The 23,866-nt window shown below is 41.0% G+C and overlaps 1 protein-coding gene across 1 annotated transcript; it reads right to left on the bottom strand.

Annotated features, from left to right (window-relative positions):
• Positions 1-370: 370 nt before the first annotated feature.
• efna1b (ephrin-A1b) lies at positions 371-15,815 on the bottom strand. The gene is made up of 5 exons (XM_036592903.1): positions 15,605-15,815; positions 3,033-3,328; positions 2,024-2,089; positions 1,737-1,847; positions 371-774 (listed from the first exon to the last, which is right to left on the bottom strand). The coding sequence occupies exons 1-5, from the start codon at positions 15,694-15,696 to the stop codon at positions 647-649; spliced, it is 693 nt and encodes a 230-aa protein (XP_036448796.1). The 5' UTR covers positions 15,697-15,815; the 3' UTR covers positions 371-646.
• Positions 15,816-23,866: the final 8,051 nt, after the last annotated feature.

Below are 23,866 nucleotides of genomic sequence, written 5' to 3'. Positions count from 1 at the left end.
TGTTTTGATGTCCACTTATCTCCATTTGCCCACGGAGATTCACAATTAGTGTCTATAATTACATAGTGCTTACACAGCATACAAACTGGCTATTGAGGACAAAAAGGAAACGTGGTTGACGGCTACGCTAAAACACACCAAGAACTGGCTAGATTTCAGATTCTACATGATTTTCATGATGAAGCCTCTTCACCTAAGGCGCAAGAGCACCTTATTCTTTGGCTCAGTGTTATATATGGTACATGAAAGTTGTACAATGCACAATAATGAAAACTGTAGTAATTACACATTCGCTCCTTTTCCAGTTGCTGCTTATGGGGTAGGTCCTCAGTTCTGAACACTGGGTACTCTTTAAGTGGAGGAAAAAAAAAAAAAATCAAACACAGGCTACAGGAGCAGAGTAGAACAACATGGTAAACAGGAAAAGTTGGTAGGTAATACTGTTCTTCCGTAGAGAAAAAATCTTCCAGAAATTCTTGTCTCCGAAGGTCACAAACACAAGCACTTCACGCAGGAACTTGCACACCAACTTCAGATCACATATAAAAAAATCTTCGTATAAAAAGTATTTTCAAAGCCAGCGACCAGCACTGGCGTTAAAGTCAGTTTAACAGGAGATCCAGCTGGACCGCTGTCAACAAAGTCCTCAGTCTCTGAGTAAGAGCAGGGCGAGGAAGACGGGAAGCAACGTGACGAAGAGAGAAACTGAAGAGACGGATACGGATGAACTGCCCACGCTCCTCTGAACAACTGGGATCATCGCAGCGGGGTCGTCTGCGAGAGAAAGAGAATGAGAGAAGTCAGTTATTAGCGTTCGAGATAAATTAGTACGGATGCATGCTGACAATGGAATTCTAGCTGTATTGGGCGATAATTGCTTTAAAAACAATCGGACAGATGTTTAGATTTGACCAATATTTTAAAATAGAGTGTTTTTGTTGAGTCATTCTAACGCATTTTATTCATTTAACTGCATTAATAACCACCTAAAAATAAACATTTCTCCATGATGCTAATGGAGTCCCAATTTCTATATGTTCTATAAATGTTTATGTTTAGCATCAGCACATAGAAAAGCACTGGATGGGGGCATCAGCCCAGTCCCATATCACTGCATCCTTATAAAAGGTGTGCATTAGTGCGAGTTATTGTTCTTTAAATCAAACACAAGGATGAATCATTAAGGGTCGGTTTTTAAGCCTAGTCCAGGACTACGCAGGATTATGAATGGAGATTTTTTATTAAAAGGAAAATATCACTGTTGTCGGAAGAAAACCTTGCATCTCCATTTTTGGCGTTTTTCAGTTTTTGACATAGTTTGAAAATGCCCGTTACCCTTTACATTGTATGTAAATTTCATGATGAAAGGATTAAAAGAAACGCCCAAAATGACTTGGAAAAAACTTTGGCTTACATTAAAAGTAAAGTAGTTTTTTCTTCTGTAAAGTTACCATTTTGGAGATATGAGGTTTTCGTCCGACGACAGCGATATGGTCCATGACTACATTACTGCCTAAACAATGAGGTACGGATATGTTATCAAACTAAAACTACTAAACAAATATCTTACGTGTTTACGTTTTTTGTTCATAAATGTAAAAATATTGTCTCTTCGGGATATTACAGTCCTTACTTCGTAAGTTGTGCAAGTTCTTAAACGTCCTAAGAAGACTTTCCTCAAGCAAACAGACAAACTGACAGTGCTGAGAGAGGGATGACAGATTGGAGATGCTCACCTGCTGGAAGCCTGTTTGATGGGTTGTGCACTCCTCCCGCACCCGTCCGCTCGTTCTTTCCACCCTCCGTCTCCTCCTCTTTCACCGCCGTCTTCTTGTGGTTCTTAGAGCCTACGACATCAATCATTGCATTGTTAGGGACTTGGCAAGAACCCCGTTATTACACAGAAGAACCAAAAATAGCCGCCCCTCTCATCGGCGTCAGGTGCTCGTGAATGCTAAGCATGTGTCGAGTAAACCAGCCCGTGGCTAATGCGAGGAATGCTAATAATATATTTGGCACTTACTGTGAGGTCCGACCACGTCGACCTTTAGCCGCAAGCACTCCTGCCCGTGGTGGTGAAGAGGCTTGGCTGTGGAGGGGAACAGAAAGTGGACAGAAAATTTAGACCCAATAAAAGGACAGTTGCTGACACACGATAAAAGACCATTTTAGCTGCTATTAACAGAGGACAGTTGTATGTTTTAAGTTCAGCTGTTAGCTTCAGACAGCTAGTTGTTGTGTTGCTTCCTAGCCTTGGTGTGCAAAGTTTACTTCTTTAAATTTGCACTTGCTAATAAGGCTAATGTAGCTAATAAGAAGTGGAAGCTTATGCTACGAGGCTTTTGAGTAATAGACACGTGTGCCTCAAGGCTAATGTAGCTAATACGAAATGAGAGCGCATGCATTTGACTAAATAGCAGACAGTTCTGGCCCGATTCTGGCTTTCATATGCGAGTGTTGGTTGACTAATGGGCAGATGTTAGGCATGTGGGCCAGAATAGGGCCAAATCCTGGATGACTTCACATGGTTTTGCCTTGTGCCTATCATTGCGGACCAATTCTGGCATGACAGACAATGTAGTTGTCCATTAATTCTCCCTTACAGTGTGTGGGCCAGATCTAAGCCAAGGACGCAGATGTATACTGGGCGAAAACACACACAAGGATGTGACCCACAGCTGGGTCAGACTTGGACCTCTAACTAGGAAAAAAATGAAGAGAAGCCCCCTCAACTGGAAAATTCCTACTCAGAAAGTTCAGCATGATGTCATATCAGCTTGGCTAGTCAGACCATCAAAACACTAATTAGCACTGTGTTAACTGTGTTCCTAAATAATCGCACTTGCCTTAAACTGTGTTTAATTGTTCAGTAATCTCAAATCTCTGACACCGTATGACATTCATAAAAATGGACAGGTAATATTCAGACCTACTAATTTTAGAAATATTATGTACACAAATTTTATAGAATGGATTTTTCGTTACTTGCTTGTGATGTGTAAATTAGTTTTTCATTTTAGTGAGAAACTTACAGATGTAGTAGTAGCTCTCTCCCTGGCGGAACTCCTTGCCAAGAGTGAAGGGCGTGAAGCGCTGGAACTTTTCGGAGAACTTCTCCGGTGCATGAGCGGCGAAGGGTCTGGAGCACTCCCAGCGCAGCTGGTCGAACGAGTGCGGCTTGCAGGCCTCGTAGTCCTCCAGCTCCACCATGTAGAGGACGTAGCGCTCGGCCTCCTGGGACGGGATCTCCCCGCGCTTGTAGTGGGGGCAGATGATGTCCAGGTAGTCGTTAATGCGCACTTGCACTGTGTATTCGTCCCACAGGAAGCTGGAAAAAGGGGAAAAACTATGGTCAATATATGTGAACATCTGGAAAGGTTTGTGGGACGGTGATGCAATCTCTGCTGAGAAAGAAGGACAGCGCTAAGCTAATAACTGTTAGGGTGGGAACGTAGGAGAGTCGTGACAAAAACTGATTAATGTCAAACAGACATTGGAAAAACACGCAAAAAGCCTGAGGCAGGAATCAATGCAAAGCGAAACAGGACCTGAACCCCGACACATAGCACATAACTAATTGGTTGTTTTTTAGGAACGACTATATTTACCAGTCACCGGTTCTTCTGGTTTCGTGACAGGACTTAAACACTTTTTATGTTCCCCCTTTTCATGTCTCGTCACTGTCTGTGTTTTCTTTGCAGTCATGCCATGTTTTGTGAACAGTTTTGGTTTCATGGTGTTGAGATTGAACCTGCCGTTGATCGTCTTGTTTGTGTTCCTTTCTCTCTCGCTCTCTTTTTGAACTCATTACTATCAGTAATAACGTATTATTATGGGCTGAACCCAGATTAAGCTTAATCCTATACTAAAAAGGCCTTTTAACGGTAAATCACCATTAACATAACAATGTAATCCTGGACCCGTCTTTATCAGTCTCCAGGAAACTGGCCCTACATGTATTACATTACTGCTGTCACATGAAAGTCTTCTAATTCCTTTTTTTTTTGCTTATATTATTAAAACCACTTTATACCATTTGAAAATGGCTGTTGCCCTTTACATTGTGTGAACATTGCATGATCACCAATAGAAACGATCTAAAATTACTGAAAATCTTGTTACACCAAGTTTTGGCACCCGTGGTCAAATTACATTTTATTGATGTTGTAAGTGAAAATAAGCATTTACAGTTAGTTTATTTGCAGAATTTTGGTGAATATATTGGGGAATCAAAATGTGCAAAATGTATGGCACATCTTTATATTATATGCTTTTATTTTTTAAAAGTTTAAATTTGGCAAATAAACAGAAACAGAAACAGCAGCAATATGTTATGTACTAAGATAATAGCCTAGCAAATACTAATAGTAACTACATTCAATACTGTGGCTGTTACTTTATCTCCTCTCATGGTCATAAACCGCATCCTACAATCGTCCCTTCATTCGTCAGTCAGTTCAGAGGCGGTGGAGACGTCCAGGCTGCGTCTCTCTTTTCATCCGTCCCCCTTGGTGTGTTTATGACTCTCAGTCTCCCTCTTAGCTCTCGTTTTACTGTCCTCCCTTTTGCCATGATTGGACCCCCTAACCTTTGTCAGTGTTACCACATGAGCATTTCAGCTCATTTCATACTTCTTTCAGTCACTGATGCTAGCAACCTGCTTCTGTACTTGGATAACTCATTTGTTTATTACAAAACTAGCTATTCTCCTTCAGTGCCCGTGAGGCCTAGTTGCGCAGCAACGTTCAGACCCCACTGAGTAACGAGGCGTATGATTGGCTGTCGTCTCCGTGCCTGTTACTATGCTGTAAACTCCACTCTCTGATTTGCACTTCACATACCCCAAGCTCAAAAACTTGCGACTAAGTGTCTGAGAGCTGCCATCAAAGCGAAGGCTGGCTTGCCCACCCTCTTTCTCGCTCACTTTCTCTCATGCTGTTGTTTTCAGGACCGCTGGTTAAGTTTCCAAGAGACATACTGGCTCCTGGCAGCCCCACATGCACACAGCAGTTTCCCACCCCACAGTTTTTTCTCTTGTTAGAATTAGCCGACCTGTCAAAACAGCCTCGCAGTCTATTCAGAACGGGGTAAACACAGTCACACTCACACCCCACTGCCCTCGTTAGCGGAGGCTAATGGTGGGATTACGTTTTGTCTCGTGCAGCTTGTAATTAATGCCATGTTCAAACGGCAGGGTGGATATGCTGCTAAGCCCGCCGACTTTTCTGCATGTGGGAAAATGTTACTTTTTTTGTGCTTTTGTGCATGAATGTCTATGAATAATCAGCGTTCACCTCTCTGCTGCAAGTCGGAGCAGATCGGTCATTGCACGCTCTTCGAGTCATGATTGCTCTGCTCTATTGACAACCGCAATAAAAGCTTTATTGGCACAAGTGCTATTGGCAACTTGTGCCGGCTTCAGCACAGCTTGACTCACACATTAAAGTCATAGTTCTAATCTAATTTACTCAACTTTACCCCAAATGTTGTTTAGCCAAAGCATATTTGCGGTCGGAGCTTTGCTTATTTAGTTTTGCACTGAAGCTGCGAGGCTAATGTAGCTGACAAATAATACAGCTTATAACCAATTAGCCTTGTGCAAACTAGAAAACTAAAAATAGAGACTTACAAACTCAGTTAGAGTTTATCCCTCTCTTTTTCTCCCACTCCGCCATCCCCACCCCCCCGCCTTTCTTTGAAGCCAAGTTGATTAGGAGCTGTTTGAGCAGTATGGCTCCCAGTATGGTTCTCTGAACAAGAGGGTAGCCATAATGAGGTGTCATTAACTCTCTGTCCTCCCTAAACATCCACCACAGATGGGATCATTGCCCGGTGTTTGGCTCTGAGCCTTGGCCTTTGCTCACTGAGGTGTCTGGGTCCACTGGTGGGAGTGCAGCTAATAGCTATCAACAGCAGCTGTTACTCCAATTAATTGAGTAATGAAGCCATTGTGTATTACGCAATCTATCAGAATTACACGCATCATACAAATGTTATAGAGCTCTATAGCACATTATAGAGAAGTGGTCTCCAACCCTCCTCCTGGAGAACGACCATCCTGCAGAGTTTGGTGCATCTGATCCAGCCAATCAGGAGCTTCTGAAGAAGTTAACTAGCTGGAGCGGGTATGGCAGACCGTGGTTGGAACCAGACTCTGCAGGATGGTAGCTCTCCAGGAGAAAGGTTGGAGACCACTGCCCTAGAGTGACTCATGCTGCTCTATCAAAGGAGTCCACATCATTTGCCCAGAGCTGTTTCATCTGTGCGACCCTGATCTGAGGCCAGTGTGTTGCAGGCCTTACAATCACACAGCCGTCCTTGTTGTTCTTTCCCTCTTGGCGATTAGTGACTTCAAACGCTCATCCCCTCGTTCCCGTGTGACAGTTGGTGAAGAGAGGTGCTGGGTGTGAGTGAGGGAAGTCTTTGGAGATTGTGCTGCTTATTTCCATTACATTCCTTCATCGCTCCTTATTTTACCTAGGCCGTTAGTGCGCAGAGTATTTTTACAGCGGGCTCAACCTTGTCTTCATATGGTGGGCAAATGGCATTAATAGCGTATAATCTATGAGCTTTACCTAACATTGCGTTTTAAATGTTTCTGGTGGTCTGTCACCAGTATTTGCTGGGTGCTTTCAGCAGTAATTGTTGAACGTGGTGTTTTTCTGAGCCTAAACTGCTAATTATAATGTTATTACCATTTTTTCGTCTTACCAACGAAAAAAGTTATAGCGCAAACTACATTAAAACTTCTTCAGAGTGGCTGATGTAATGATATATTGCTTTTATTTAGCACCATTAACAATTAGTTCATGTTACTATAACTAACAAGGCTAATTTAGCAACTGTTCTGTGGCTGATGATAATGCTTCGGCCTTGACGGTAGGCAAAGGGCTTTATACCATTAATCCATTGTATTTTACAGCCTATAATCTGTTAGCTTTTTCTAACATTGCTTTTTGAATGTTTGTAGTGATCTGCCACCAGTATTTGCCAAGGTGTTTTTCAGAAATAATCGTTGAAACACAAGCTTTTTTATGAACTATTAAGTATTAGTCAATGTTACTATGACTAACCAGGCTAATTTAGTAACTGTTTTGTAGCTAGTGCTAAATGGGTGTTGAAACGAGTGTTGAAAGGGGTGAGTTATGTTGTGACGGCAAAACCAATCAAGCTTTAGGTTCCATTTTTTTTAAAATACAGCCAAAATGTCCATGTGCATGTACTTGCGGACCACCGTCCTGGGACTTTCTGCAGCTGCAGGCCCTCAGGCGCCTACGTGTTTAGTACAAGACTGTAGATACTTGTGTCTGCAAAGAGTACTTGGGGTGTCAAGTTTGGACAAGAATTTTTTACCTTCATACTGTCCTGCAGCTGTGCTATGCTGTTGTGTTAGACAGGGTGTGTGTGTTTGTGCGATTTCTGAGTGTCACTGAAATGATGGCAAGGTTCATCTTGCGGGTCAAACTCTTTCTTTCTCTCTCTGGAATGTCTCGAGCTGCCAAGCTGTCAAGCAGGTCAGAGGAGTCAAAGTGCAGGGTCAGATGTTTCACACACGCTGCCGGAGTCAGCAAGGCGCACACACGCGTTACACAACATGTTCGGACAGTCAGCACCAAACACACGCACTCCACGCCAACTGGGCTATGACAGCAGTCAGCAGTTCACACTCAGACAAACACACACACCTGTGGGTTCGCTTTCTGGAACAGTGGGTCGGCGTGTCGCGACAAGCATCGTGACTATTTTGGAGGTTTATTCTTACACTATCAAGGCATAAAATCATAAAAACTCCACACACGAATGCATGGTGAACTTAAACTTTGTCTTTCGCTCCAAGGGCCTCCAGTTCCAGTGTAATTTGCAGGGAATTCCCCATCTTTTTTACTGGAAGAAGGTAACTTTAAACTGTTAATTTGTTAATTCTTCAAAACTTTCCCCTGGAATTGTTTCTCAGGTGTGTGGGTGTTTGTACATGAGCCAAAAAATGTGTTATATTATGCATGTCCTGTTTGAATGCAAACAAGCATTCAAACACATTTAGCCCGAATGTGAACCATATCAGGATAAAAATAAGCAGACCTAACATTGGACTATGAAGCACACCGCAGCCACACAATGCCCAATTCTGTCTCTCTCATTCTCTCTGCACCCCAACTTCTGCCCTGCTCCCTCTATTGTCACTCCTAGGCTATCATGGTAGTAATTAGCCCAGCTACGGTGGACTGGGCTGGAATGCCAAGCGGCTAATCCACTATTCCAAAGTAGGATTATCACACCAAGCCCACAGATCGCATACTTTCTATTCACCAGCACCAGACCTTACTAACACAACCCCACAGACAGAGAAAAGGGAGGAGGGATGATATAAGATGGCTGAGAACACAATTTGATAAGACAATCCTGAAATTAAAATCCTTAAATTTCACTATGATTTGATTCATTTAGGTTATTTTGGTACAATATTTTGGTGTATATACTGTATGGAATAGTGTTATAGTCTGATTGAATGTTCACAATGCATTTTCACCCCACTGGCTCACTGTGTAAACAGACACTGCAATCTTACTCAACTCAATGATGTCACTTTTTGTCCCTGCTGAGCTTAGACAGCCACTTCTTTAAAAACTCATCGGAGACAGCTTGCTCTTTTTTTTTGCAGCCCCCAAATTTCATGCCATCCATCACTGTCCCGTCCATCCTCCCCCTTTTGTCTGTCTTTTATTTCTCCATGCTTGGCCCATCCCCCTCTCCCTTGCTCTTTCTCTTCTTTTTCTCTTTAAGATCACATTATAAACAGGGGCCTCTTCATTCCGACTAATTTTTGAGAGAAACACTCCTTTCTCTCCGTCTGACCTTTTTCGCCTTCCACCCATCCCCCTTTCCCCCCCTCTCTATCAGTCCTTTAACGTTGCTACTTTAACACCCCTCTCCCTCTCTCTTTCACTTTTAAATGGATGCTAATTGCTAGCTGGTATGTCATCCTGTGGTTCTGCAGCCTGCTGGGAGCACTGCTGAAAGTCAGCTCCAGTGATGCTAAATGCCAGACTGTTATGCAATAGAGGATATTGCTTTTATTGTTGTGCCTCATCTCTGGGTAGAAAAAACAAATCAGCCATACAGCAATTATTATAATGATTTACCATTATTGCTCCCTAGGTGGCAACAGTGAGCTACATTAAACACTACAGGGGAAAGCCTCAGCTTGACGTAGGCTAATTCAATCAGTGCAGAGAATCAGATGCTAATTAGAAAAACATACCGTTCTCACGTTTAGACAGTGTCTGAGAACAGTTCCTCCCGAATACTACAAAAGCAAAGACAGGAAAGCTCCAACTCTTTAGTGTGGTGAGAATCAAAACAGTAATCACTGTGGGAGATGAAGAAAGGAGATGGCTGGGAATTGCACGGAATAACACCATGCAAAGGAAGAGAGCGGAGGAGCGACTGTGAGAATGGGAGATGAAGAGGGAACAGGAGCATGGGAGGAAGTCTGGGACAGAGATAAGGAGGGGAGGGGCGGGGGTGAGAGGTGAGGGGAGGGACGTAGAGAAAGAAATGAGGAAAGCGTAAGAAAAGAACAGACCGAGAAGTGGGGCGACAAAACAATACCACAACATTCAGAGCCTGTTTCTTCAATGAAGCAAGTAGCTTAGCACAAAAGTCCCCTAAAGAACTACAGTGGAACGAAAAGTTTGTTAGGTTCTGTTGTTCTCTTCTGGGTCTAAAATAAAATGCTACAGTGGTTACGATCCACCTGCTGCCTAGCCTTTTCATTTGGTGTCCTACACACGTTTTTGTGTTGATGATAAAATAGTGGTTAATTAAAAAAGTTTTCTTTGGAGACTATTTTGCTTTACAACACCTTGCATGTACCTCCCTGCCTTCAATGGCTATAAAAAAATGCATGTTTTAGGCAAAACCTTCTCAAAACTCTAGGCACTGGACCTACACTGCAGTGACTGTACGATGTTATTTATTTCAGTAAGTCGTATCTATAAATACACTTTATCAATCACTCTAGGATTAAGTCTTTCTCTATCCAAGGCCCCAAATGGAAGATATACCCCGATCCAATCTGTAATACATGACGAAGTATCGGAAATGAGGCGCGAAGCCCGCTCTGTAACATAAGTCCACTTTGTCCCATAAGGTGCTGGATTATGTTTTACATACATAACATTGAGTTGGGATGGAATTACGCGGCGCTGGATTAGCGTGGCTATATATAAAACTCAGTGATGATGGCGGTGTGAATGGGTCATCCGCCCGGATTACACACATCTGCCCATAATCTGACTGAACTCTGTCCGTACCACAGATTATAGTGGCCCATACATGGCTGGGTGGCGAAGATTTTGCGTGTGTTTGAGACAGAAGCGGCTGTGGGGGCGTTGGAGACAACAGACATAGTGATTCTAAGAAGGAAGACGTTGTTTACTAAGAATAAGCATGAATGAAAATGAAAGCACTTGCTCGGCCTATTACTTTAAAGCTACAGCTGGCTTCCCCTTCACACCGCACTATAGTAGGCCTGCAGGCTAGAAAAATACACAGCAGCCAATAAAACGCTACAACGACCCTACAGCCTACAACCACTCACAACTCGCAATAAACCACCACTACGACCCTGAAGGCTACATATTGTCACTGTTATATGATTTATATGATATATATGTTAAGTTGGCTTGGAGAAGCCAACTTGCTGGTCTTTGTTTTAGTCTTAGTATTTTACCATCCAAAATTTGCAGTGCTATTCGTCCTACAGCTGGAGCTAGAACCACAAAACTTTGCAGGACTGTAGAGCCTATAACCAAATTAGTTACTTGTGTTTTTTTTTTTTAACCAATTTGACTTATTGTGTTTATACAGTGTTTCCCCTTACCGAAATTCCTCTTATTCCACCACAATAAGCCAAACCTTTCACCATCATACAAGTATGCTAGTGAAACCAGAGCAACGGCCTAGAAACACCTTAACAACTACCTGGGATACTGTGGCAACACCTTAGCAACCACATCAAGCTAAAACACCAGAACAACCTCATAGCAACTACCTGGAATTATTATATAAACCCAAATAAGTTATCAAAAACAATCAACATCAAGATGTTTTGCACCTGCTAAACTTCTGAAGCATTATTAGCTTGCTATGTCAAGGCCACTTAAAGATTGTTCACAAACTTTCCCTTTCTACTTATTATTAGGCTTGTGTTTTAATTGTGTTAACACTTTTTGAAAACGAAACCTTTCAAATTTTTAAATTTCATTCAAATATGTTAAAAACATTTTAATAAAAACAATGTTCTGTCACTCCTCTATTATGGTTAAACTTTATACTATATACTTATTTCAAGTGGAGTAAGTGGCTATAAAAGGTTTATGCAGGGCTTTATCACTTGTCAAGGGCATTTGTAGCCTCATGAACATTGCCCTAAAATGTTGCCTCTCTTTATCATTTTTATAGATTTAACATGAGTTTTTCTTCCGATGGCTGATATGCAGAGAAACTGTGTGTATAAGGGTGGACAAAAAGCAGGACAGTGATTAACAAGCTAAATGGAGGCAAATGCAGCAAGCGGAAGGAGGGAGTGAGGGAGTGAAGATGGAGAGGAGAACAGACAGGTACTGGAACAGGGAAGAGAGCGAGAGCCGAGGGGGAATGGCCAGAGGATGAGTGGACAGCTGATGGTCAAGTATAGCAACACGTCTGCTGGCAGGCCTCGCCACCTACTAAATATACCCAAATCACACATTCCACATGTGCCACTCTGGTGTATGTGCGTAAGTGAGTCACCGGTTTATCAGAGGGCACTGCATAAAGTCACGTTACTGCAACCTTTATACGATATCAATATGATAGCGTTTGTAAATAATAGCATTCTCACGATATCTCGTGCAGCCCTCGTGCGAGCATGAATTAAAACCCAAACGTATTCTCTTTGTCTAGCGGTTTTGGGGCCAGCTGTTGCTAACTTCATTATGTTTTCCCCCTTTAGCACGAAAACATGTATGTGGATTGCAAGCACAGGCATGCAGCAGTCAGAAAAACAAAGCAAGTCCACGTAACCCTGCAGACGGGGTGTAAAGACATCAAACCTGACAAGCCCGTTGTCAGAAACTAGCATGCACGCTCGCCAAACCAGAGTGGCAACTTTCCAAAAGGCACACGCTCGGGATTAAGCCTTTACTGTTCACACTCCTTCACGCGCGCTCATAAACAGGTCCACACGTGACGCGCTCTTGTAAGTAGGCACAAGTGCTTGTTTGTGTTTTTGTGTTCCAGTCATAGGCGGACTCAGGTGGTTCGGCTGCTTACCAATTCACACCTCCACACCAGGAGTGTAGGCCATCCATTAGCCATGCCTGACTAATCCACTCAGGGATTGAATAGCTGAGCTTTTTGCTCTGATTGATCACTGAGATTGGGAACAGTCACAGAAGTGCCCAACTGGGAGCGAATTAGAACAAATAAACTGAACCGAAAGCAAGGAAATGAAAGCCACAGATTAAACGCAATAGATCAAATCTAGCTGTGCTCCTTTCTTTTCCTTAGAATATGGGATTAAACAGCAAGTGGGAAACGGAGAGGTTTTACAGTGAAAATGGTGTACAAATAGCAAGCCACCAACCAGATTATGGGCCACTACAGATGGGATTATATTTATAACTCTAAGACGCATTTGTCTGTCTGTATATATGATATGAATGTGCCAAAAGGCTGTCTAAATTTAGCTGTGGCCTGAAGACTTTGAGTTATATTATGAATTTCTTGTTTTGATTATGCAACTCAAAGTGAAAGCATGAATTTGGACCAAAATAAATGGGCCCAGGACTGGATCATGAGGCACCCCACTACTGTTATACTCTCTTCATAGATGGATAGATGGGCAGACAGACAGCTAGCTGGCTCGAAACTTTGTTAATCCTGAAAGAAACTTCAGTTACAGCATCAACTTGAAGAGAACTGCCAACCACATATATTAAGTAAAGCTACAAAAAAAAAAAAAAATCACATTTATAGCAACGCTGTATCTACAATGATGCTTAAATGATGCTTTCTGTCCTCTCTTTTCCCCTTTCTTGTGCTGCGCCAGTCCTCAGCATCTCCGATTTCTCTTTCCGTCACACTCTTCTTCTCTAGCTGAAAGAGTTGAGTTTCAATCCCCCCCTTCTCTCTGACCCATCTCTGCCTCTCCCTCTCTTTTTTTTGGTCAGCTGTTGCTTAGCCTCCCTCTCTCCGCTGACTGATGGTGAGTCAGGCTGTGCAGAGTCTGGCTGAAGCAGGAAACTCTAGGTAACTCTAGCATTACACAATCACATTAATAATGACGCACCAGATAAGGCATAAAACATGTGACTGACTAATAGTACAACCTGAGGCCGCCTTGCGCCATTCCCATCCCTAACAATCCCCCAGTGGTCACGTCAACATCAACCAGCGAAGGGACTGAAAATCCTACCATTGCTTGTTATGACGGCACGCAACTATCATAGATGTTATGAGGAAATGGATAGAGGTGACCAAACTCCATTTACAACAAAAACATGATTACTCTGGAACTGCCCATGGGGAATTTAAACTCATAAAAGCGGTTTATGATGAAACACAATTGTGGTCAGATAGCCTGTAAGACATATCACGAAGCTCTCAAGTTCTCAGATTTCATTCTAAAAGCCCAACAAAGCCCTTTTAAAGGCCGAGAAACTGCGCCTTGCATCGATCCCCACAAAAGTGCTTGTTTGTCACTTCAGCCTCTACAAGGAAGAGTGAAATCAGAACACATGCTCAATCAGCCAATCCTTAACCCTTTGAGATACAGCTGTATGTCCCCCTTGGCCCTTGGTAACACACTGTAATATAAGACTTCCTGTAAAAATAAGCTGGCTACTACAGACGTGTATGTCTAGTCCCCTCATGCCCGTCTATTTTTTGCCCCATCTGTGTGCGTGTGAGACAGAGCACTGCAGAAGTGTGAGTATATTTAATCTGATCTGTCTGTCCATCTGTCTAAGCATTTGTTTTCGTGTTCTTTGCTGCCCTATCTTCCTGTGTGAACTGTGTGCAATGCAGCAAGTCAACTTTCCTACTTTCTAACACAACAGAGTACTAGATAATGGTCAAATAAAGAGGTTTCAAAGACAGTAATCACAGTGAAGTTAGTGCAGGTTAAAGGTTGGAGTCAGATAAAAAACAAAAGCTTCACTGCAGGGTGTAACAAAACTGCCCTTAAAGGGGAATTCAGGCATTGAGATGTAAACAAAGTCACGCAAGATGGTTTGATGAGAAGCGGTGCATTGAAGAGAAACTTAACAACTCGGATTTCATTATTGTGGGGGTGATTGGAACCTGGGGTTCTAATGCCTGCAATGCAAATATAGCTGTTTAATTTACTATCCAAAACATGTGAACCTCAACATTTCTTCAGAGTTTTTAGAATGTAATGCTGATAATGGTAAAATAGCAGTAAATTGAAAAACAAAAAAATCAGTTTTGGATTAAAATCTCATCTTCAAACTATCACAAAACAATGTATCAGGCATCAGGCAAAGTATTGATAACCATTTCTGGTAATAACTTTATGTAATGTAGCTTCCAGAGGCATTAAACTCTTCGGACGTCTGGTTCCTATCACCACCACTGTGAACAATTCTGACTCCAGGCTTCTCTGGTATGAAGCACTTCATATCAAACCACTCTGAAAGACTTTACACCCTAAAAATCTAATTATGTATACAACATTTAACTAGGATTTTACCTCAGAATGGTTCAGGTTATGATGTTCCTCTATGTGCACTTACTAAAACAATATAAATGCTAAGAAGTGCAAACTAAGTAGGCCACAGTTACAAACATAATCTCCCAATGAATGTCCAGTGAAAATCCCCTCTGCGTTTGTACAGTGAGCATTTAAGACAGTTATAACTACTTAAAATCAGGCAAAGGTAATGAAGAGATAAAGGGGAGTTCCACCCAATGTTCATTTGTACAAAATTCAATGGTTAAGATGTAAACAAACTAATTCAGAGTGGTCTGAGTGGCTCCATTCTAGAGAAACTTAGCACTGTTCACAGTGGTGGTGATGGGAACCAGACGTCTGCGGAGTTTAATGCCTTTAAAGGCTCCCTCACAGAACGTTATTACATTATTAGGTTATTAACTCGCTGCCTGATGCATTGTTTTACTAAAGTTGTGAGGTAAAAATTTGGCCTAAAACAGCCTATGCTATTAATGGAGGAGGGGTACATCAAGGCATTGTGAGGCTAAATAGTCTGAAAGTTGATTTTTACAGATTTACCACTATTTAACCCTCATAATCACATCTAAAAATCAGAAGACACGTTTAGGTTCACTGGTGGCTTTGGATGCAACACAGCCCCCTGGTTCCAATCACCACCACTGTAAAGAAATCTCAATTTCGAGTTTCTCTACAATGAATCGTTTCATACCAAACCACACTGACTTTGTTTACATCTCAATAACTGACTTATGCAGAAATTTTGAAAATTTCGGATGAATTCCCCTCTACGCGTGTAGCTTATGCTCAGCTTTGCAGTACATGCTAAACTCAACGACAGGCTAAACGTAAACACATAACGTTACTCACTTCGGGTTTGTGCTGTTCCAGTAGACGCTGTGCCGCTCGGCTGACGAGCACCAGGCGCTCAGCAAGATAAACAACAACCACAGGAAATCCATGGCCAACTTTTGCCTCAGCTGCTCTTAAAAACAAGCCGTGAAGAAAATGAATGTGGAAACGGAGTGATAACTATCGAACTGCTCCTCACTGAATCTACCACCGAGTCTCACTGAAGAAGAACACAGACTGCAGCGCGTGGACGGTTTTTATCACCCAGCAACGCCTCTTGGCGACCGTCAGCCAATGAGAAGGAAAGGCAGCGCGTCGCCCCGCCTTTGGTCACGCCCACTGGGGAGATTTACAGTCTGTCTCAGCGACGGGCTGACAGGTACAGTAACTTTACTACGTTCGACGATGTTATTGTACAGAGATTAGATATGGAATAAATAAGTCAATAAGAGTATCAAATTCAGCACAAAACCAACTTGAGAAGCGCTTTAAAATCCAGTCTGTTCGGGTTTTCTCATAATATTTTATCACTGTGCTGTTCAGCAACATTGTTTTCTGCAGTTAGACTGTGTGGTATGGAAAAATGGACTTAAAATTGGCATAAAATTGATTTGACTTAACATCTCAGAATCATGACAATTTCTCAGAATATTGACTTAACAACTCAAAATAATGACATATTTTCCTCAGAATTTCGACTTAACATTCCAAATTAATGTATGTTTCTCAGAATATTGACTTAATATCTAAAAATAATGACATATTTTCCTCAGAAATTTGACTTATCACCTTAAAATCATGACACCTTTTCAGAATATTGACTTAACATCTCAAATGTATGTACTGTCCTTAGAATTCTGACTTAACATCTCAAAATAATGACCTATTTTTAGAATATTGACTTAACATCTCAAATGTATGTATTGTCCTTAGAATTCCGACTTAACATCTCAAAATAATGACATATTTTCTCAGAATTTTGACTTAACATCTCAAAATTATGACACCTTCTCAGAATATTGACTTAACATCTCAAATGTATGTATTGTCCTTAGAATTCTGACTTAACATATCAAAATAATGACATATTTTCTCAGAAGTTTGACTTAACACCTCAAAATAATGACATATTTTCAGAATATTGACTTAACATCTCAAATGTATGTATTGTCCTTAGAATTTTGACTTAACATCTCAGGATAATGACATTTCTGAAATATTGACTTATTATCTTAGAATAATGACATTTTCTTGAAATATTGGCTTCTTAGCTCAAAATAATTATTATAAGTCATTATTTTGGGATAATACATCTTTATTATAAGATACTAAGTCATTATTTTGGCATAGCAAGTCATTATTTCACCATCGCAAGTCAATATTTTTTGAAAATAAGCCATTTCAACATAGTAAGTCAACATTACAAGATATTCATTTTGATTCAATGATGAGTGATTTAGTGCATTAATACAAAGTTAAGTTGTTGTGAGGCAGTCATAGATGTGTTTACATCAAGTGTTTTATAACAGCTCAGCTAACCAGACTCTGGGACCAGAATTATCCTTTTTATAACTATACATTTTAAAACTTTTCGCAACATTTAAGAGAACACTGTTGTTCATAATACCATACATTAAAATCCGTGGGTGAATCTCACTTGACAGCGTATGAAATATTACTTTTGGAAATTCGGTCGTTGTGCGTCAGTGTTCAAAACAAAAACGCTAGGCTTTACCTGGGTGTCAGTTAAAGGGAATAATCCCAGTAATCCTCCGCTGAGCCTCATAAGGGTGTTATGACATCCCCTGAACAGTCAGCAGGGCTTTTCCACCTTTCACCCCCACACCTCCAGGGCTCTGGTGGGAGATTCTGGTGGTCTTTAACCCAGCTTAGGAGCACGGCCTCGGGGCAAAGCGGAGACAGAACCACCCAAAACCCTGGAGGATGAAGGTGGAAAGTGGAGTGAGTAAAGAGCGTCTGGCTGGTTTCTACTTTGGGCTTGGCTGGGCAGGTATATGCATGCCTTGTTTTGCTACAGTAACCAGATTGGGCCTGTTAGTCAGCGTGTACACATACAGTCGTGTGCAAAAGTTTGCGCACCCCTGGTCAAATGACGTGTTGGCTTTCTAGGTGAAAACAAATGAAGACATCCTCTATAAAGAACACAAATACTGTTTATTTGCCCAATTTAGCACATTTGGAGGAAAAAAAAACAGAAAATGTGGCCTGTGAAAAAAATATGGCACCCATTTTATGTCTTCCAATATGCTAAACTCAGCAAACAAACAGAAAAACGTGCACTAAAATTTCCAGAAAAATACAATATTTGTTATATTTAAGTTTATTCCCTGTACCTTACCTAGAAAATCAATAAAAAGGTAGTTTGTCTGTAAATATTTAAACTTTTGAATATGACTGCATGTATACACATGGCCTTTAACTATAGGTCCCCATGAGAAATAACTGCCTTTAAACATAAAATACAGCTCTTATTTGAAAAAGTAAGAGCTAAAAGGTAAGATTAGCCTTTTTCTGCAGAGTTAGTGTTGGGTTAAGTGTAGCACAGCAGTACAGAAGTTAATATACATACCCCACAAAGATAGGAATACCTGCATGTGTGTCTGTCAGTGAGTAGGTTTTAACACATGCTCGACTCAGCGCCGTGTCTTCTTTACCTAGTGATCTGGAAAGGTGTTTTTTACGTGATCACGTGTGTGTACCATTTCTGACTTCTCTCGGTTTGTACTGCACGCAGCGGATTAGAGGCTAGTTTTGGAGCTTCATCAGCGTGGGCGGGGGAAGGAAAAAAAAAAAGCACTGACCAAATGTTCGTTAACAGATCAGGCCGCAGCAGGCCTTCCCTTTGGCTTTGGCACCCGGCTCTGTGAATCTTACACACTGTGTTCACAACGGTCCACTAATCACTATTCCCTACAATGGAAAATAATTAACACTATTTAGAACACTATTATAGGGAACAGAAAGGATCCCCTAATCACTATTCCCTACATTAGAGCACTATATAGAACACTATTATAGGGAACCGAAAGGATCCCCTAATCACTATTCCCTACATCAGAGCACTATATAGAACACTATTATAGGGAACTAAAATGGTTCCCTAAACACCATTACCTACATTACAGTGCTATATGGAACACTGTTATAGTGAACTGAAATGGTCCCCTAATCACTATTCCCTACATTACAGCACTATATAGAACACTATTATAGGGAACTGAAATGGTCCCCTAATCACTATTCCCGACATTAGAGCACTATACAGGACACTATTATAGGGAATTGAAATGGTCCCCTAATCACTATTCCCGACATTAGAGCACTATACAGGACACTGTTATAGGGAACTGAAATGGTCCCCTAATCACTATTCCCTACATTAGAGCACTTTATAGAACACTATTATAGGGAACTGAAATTGTCCCTTAATCACGATTCCCTACATTAGAGCACTATATGGAACACTGTATTAAGGAACAGAAATGGTCCCCTAATCACTATTCCCTACATTACAGCACTATATAGAACACTATTATAGGGAACTAAAATGGTTCCCTAAACACCATTACCTACATTACAGTGCTATATGGAACACTGTTATAGGGAACTGAAATGGTCCCCTAATCACTATTCCCTACATTACAGCACTATATAGAACACTATTGTAGGGAACTGAAATGATCCCCTAATCACTATTCCCTACATTACAGTGCTATATGGAACACTGTTATAGGGAACTGAAATGGTCCCCTAATCACTATTCCCTACATTACAGCACTATACAGAGCACTATTATAGGGAACAGAAGTAACTATTGTTTGCAATAGTTGTCATATTCTGTTGCAACCAGCACAGTGCATTATGGATATTCCATGTTTGCGAGGCTACATTGTAGGTACACTACCTATTGCAGTGCACACTGCGCTGCAAGTTTCTCAAACTTCCAAAATAATGCACTATGTAGTGCAAAGGGCAAGATTAAAGACAAAGACACAATCTTCTTGTAATATGTGTCCTATCTCTCTCTCTCTCTCTCTCTCTCTCTCTCTCTCTCTCTCTCTCTGTCTGTCTCTCTCTCTCTCTCTCTGTCTTTTTATCTCTCTCTCTCCTATTAAGCTTCTGTTCCTCCTTGCATGCCGTTTGTTCCTCCACACTCTGCGTCTCGCACTGCTGCCTTCTTTGTTCTCTCCTTTGCCTGTGTCCAGAAAACTGCGTGTGGGTGGACGCACCATTCACGGGTGCATGCTGTCCACGTACCCTACTAATCGACTTGTCATATTAATCACTTTTGTTAGTTTATTCAATAATAATTTATACAGTGTGGATTCGGACATTGTAACCTAGAATGTATTTTTGGAAGAAGTGAAGATGTGAGTAACGTTTTATAATTATCAGTTCATTGTCATGTTATCTGACCCACTTTTGAAACATGACGCCCTCTGTATATTAAAGGGCCCGTCTCATTTTCCTCACTCTTTTTAACAAAATTCTTTGATGTAATATGTAAATGCTGGTAAAGTTTTCAAAACATATCATTCGTTGCTCAGGCCATATATAAGAAATACGGAAATTAAGCTGCATAAGCTGCCCATTTAGAATTCACTGTTTTTGTGAGGTCACAAAAACCATAAAATTTACAGATATCCGCTGATTCAGCCTACAACAAATTACCTCTGCCCATTCACACTAAAGTTCTAAGGAATGTTTCAGCCCAGGCTGCTTTTTAAATGAGGCACAATACAGTAAAGTCAATCAGAACTGAGCTCATATACACATATCAGCCTTATAGGCGCATAATTTATAATATATGTGAAAAATTAAACATAAAATAGACAATGTGCCATAACTTTTGCACTGGCAAAATTACACAAATAAACAATCATTGTGCATTAAAATTGTGCATTAAAATGTGCAGAGGTGTGTTCTCTGTAGAGGATGTTTGAACTTATTTTCACTTAGAAAATCAACAAAACAGGGCCGCCAAACTTTTGCATACAGCGGTGTATCTAAAATGAAATTTGCTTTTCTGTCATTTAAAACAGTGTCTCCAAACAGTTGGGAGGGCAGGGCACACCCTTAAACGCACAGTTCAGCCAAAAGCAGAGTGAGTCCAGATGTTACAACTTACCCCATAGGTGGGGTTATCTGTAACAGAGGAGCAAGTTGTAACAGTCACTAAAAAAAGTCTGGTAAATCGATGTAAAATGCAATTAACTCAAAACTGTGTTAAAACTAACCCCCCCCGTGTGGAGGCTGTACTTTAGCCTGGCTGGCTCTCATTGTGAGTTGTTTACATACTTAAAAATGCTGCTTAATAGAGAAATCAACATTAAAATAATGTAGATGTAGCATCTTAATTGTAACACTGTGTTAAAACTAACCCCCCTGTGTGTGGAGGCTGCACTTTAGCCTGGGTAGCTCTCCTAGCTTTCATTGTGAGTTGTTTACATGCTTAAAAATGGTGCCTAATAGAGAAATCAACATTAAAATAATGTAGATGTAGCATCTTAGTTATAACACTGTGTTAAAACTAACCCCTCTGTGTGTGGAGGCTGCCCGTTAGCCTGGCTAGCTCTCACTGTGAGTTGTTTACATGCTTAAAATGGTGCTATATAGAGGCAGCAAGATTAAACCAGTATTGATTTGGCCTATTCACGATGAACAAAGTTAGTGTTATGGTGCAAAAGCAATCATCTGGGTGCATATTAAGAAATATCCGTCTGATTGCTGTCAACATTTCCAAACCATGGTTGACTTCAGTGTGTTTAACTACACAAATATCCATGATGCATTTTACCCCGTGCTAGTTTGGGTTCTGCTATGCCCTAGTGCATGTATGTGTTTGTTTGTATGCGTGGATGAATGTGAATGGACGCTTATCCAGTGCTCCCAGCAGTAACTGAACAGATATAGAGGTAGATTTTTACATAATGGCCTGCAGCTTTACTGAAGAATTGGGGTGTGAACTGCCCTGCCATTCAGCCTGGAAGCCTCAGATCCAAAGTGACGTGACCTCTAAAGCCATGCTAATGTTACTAGCGTTCCTGTAATGTTGCTGTTGCATTCTGCTACATCTTCCTCAGTGTATTAAAGGAGTGAAAAATCTAATTCACACTTAGCCCAGATGTAGTTGATCAGCTACGACATGTTTGGAGTCCAAATTTTGTTTCTTTAGTTTAGAACTGGAGCGACGAGGCTAACACTGCCAATAAACACTAGAACTCAATAGTCACCCCCTTAATGTAGACCTGGATGTGGCTGGGAGAAGTTTTGGGGATGTATTTTTACAGAAATAATTTGGGCTATTTGGGTGACTATCGACTTTTAGTGCTCATTAGCCTCATGACTGTAGCTCAAACTGATATTTCAGTTATACATATTCAGAGCAGGGATGCTCCAGGACCACACAAAGTTAGGCGTGTCTAATAAAGTAACCAGTGAAAAGAAGATAGGTGGACGATGATGTATTGTCCAGTTTTTTAAATCCTATTAATCCTTATCTTTTAAATGACTTATTTAGTAGCTTCTGTGAATGACACAGTGACTACTATTAAACTAATATGTACGTTATGTATTTAAGTGAGATTAACGGCCAGCAAAATTAGGAATTGATGTTGGAATCACCCACTCGTATTTTGAATTACAGTGGGTCGGGTGAATTTCATTCTAGGCCTTCTGGAAGTTCTAGATATATCACTGACTGGGAGTTTAGCCAGTCAGTTTTTAGAAATGGAAAACAGCAGCGGCAGCTCTATTCCAAAGCTCTTTACTGAAGGAGTCACTGTAAATCTGCAACATACAAGGTAAAATATCCGGTTGTATTCAAAAGATTGAACACCCTAGTCAAATTATATATTTTCTTGGCATTTTTCTGCACATTTTAGTGCACAATTCCTATTTATTTGCTGAATTTAAAAGATAAAATATGTGCCATAACTTTTGCACAGGCCACATTTTCTGTTTACTCCCATACGTTTAAGCAAACAAACAATAATGTGCATTAAAATGTGCAGACGTGTGTTCTCCATAGAGGATTTGTTATTTACACTTAGAAAATCAACAAAATGTGTCATTTAAATGGGGGTGCCCAAACTTTTGCATATGACAAGATACTATTGACTGTTACAAGCTCCAAATAAAACATGAAATGGCTTTTATAAGCTTTAAAAAATGTTAATGTGCACCAGCATCAGTTTAGTGTTAATACACTATTGGAAATCCCATAGGGGTGCCAACAGGAATTAGCCTTATTGTAGACGTGAGTTTTTTTTTCTAATTTTTGGACCTTGTTTTGACATCTATGGGCCAAACTAAATGCCTAGTTCTAATAGTTCACACTTGGCTTGTGGCCATGGCTTGTTATGGTGCAGTAAATGCATTTCTATGTAAGAGTAGCTTTGCTTGTTCAGCTACCTGACGTATAGATTGATGGTTTGCTATTGCAGTTATGTAACAACAACAACAAACACAGCAACAATTGGGCAACATGGATACACCACCTCAAACAGTTTCGATCTCTCTCTCTCACACACACACGCATGTGCATATGTCTTGGTATTTGAGGTTTACCAATGTGAGCGATTGCATAAATGTAATTATGCTGTTGCTAATAGAGCATAACAACTCATTACAGAGAGAGAGTTCAGCTGAGTGAAGAGCGTGAGATATGGAAAATACTGAAAAACAGAAAAAGGAGCAAAAGAGCGATGGAAAGAGCGTGTGGGAGGAGAGACGGAAAGAAGAGAAGCCCTACGCAGGGCAGAGGAGAACGAGAGTTGGCGAGGGTTTGGTAGAAAGCAAAACAGCAAGAGGGGAATGAAGGAGGGGAGGGAACGTACTGAAATACTTCTCGAGGAAAGGAAAAAAGTAAAAAAGGAAAAACAAGCTAGTATTGATAGATTGAAGAAGAGGCGGCAGGTAGCTCTACATGAGGGTGTGGAGGATAAAGAAACAAAAGAGAGGGATAGGCCCAAGAGTGGGAGAAGAGGTGCGCGTGAAAGAGAAGAGAAATGGAAGGAGCATTAAGGACAGAAGTAAACAAGATGGGAGAAGAATGGAGAACAAAAGAGAACCCGCTTCACTGAACGGATCTTGGTGTTTCCATTTGATCATTTATCACATATGAACATCACACTGCCATCTAATGTCTTTTTGTCTCCTATACCTATCTTGTACGTCCACTCACTGGCCACTTTATAAGAAACAACCGCCTTGTACTTCCAATCATTGGCCACTTTATTAGAAACATTTACCTTGTAT

The sequence above is a fragment of the Colossoma macropomum genome, unplaced genomic scaffold (assembly GCF_904425465.1).
Source record: "Colossoma macropomum unplaced genomic scaffold, Colossoma_macropomum, whole genome shotgun sequence".
Taxonomy (NCBI): domain Eukaryota; kingdom Metazoa; phylum Chordata; class Actinopteri; order Characiformes; family Serrasalmidae; genus Colossoma; species Colossoma macropomum.
This window is presented reverse-complemented; position numbering and strand designations above follow the sequence as displayed.

Bases quoted from the DNA above. Each gene is read 5' to 3' on its own strand.
- efna1b (XM_036592903.1), bottom strand. From the start codon at position 15,696: ATGGATTTCCTGTGGTTGTTGTTTATCTTGCTGAGCGCCTGGTGCTCG. The intron at 3,329-15,604 runs GTGAGTAACGTT...CCCTTTTTCCAG, and splicing joins TGGAACAGCACAAACCCGAA to CTTCCTGTGGGACGAATACA. The intron at 775-1,736 runs GTGAGCATCTCC...TTTCTCTCGCAG, and splicing joins ATCAAACAGGCTTCCAGCAG to ACGACCCCGCTGCGATGATC.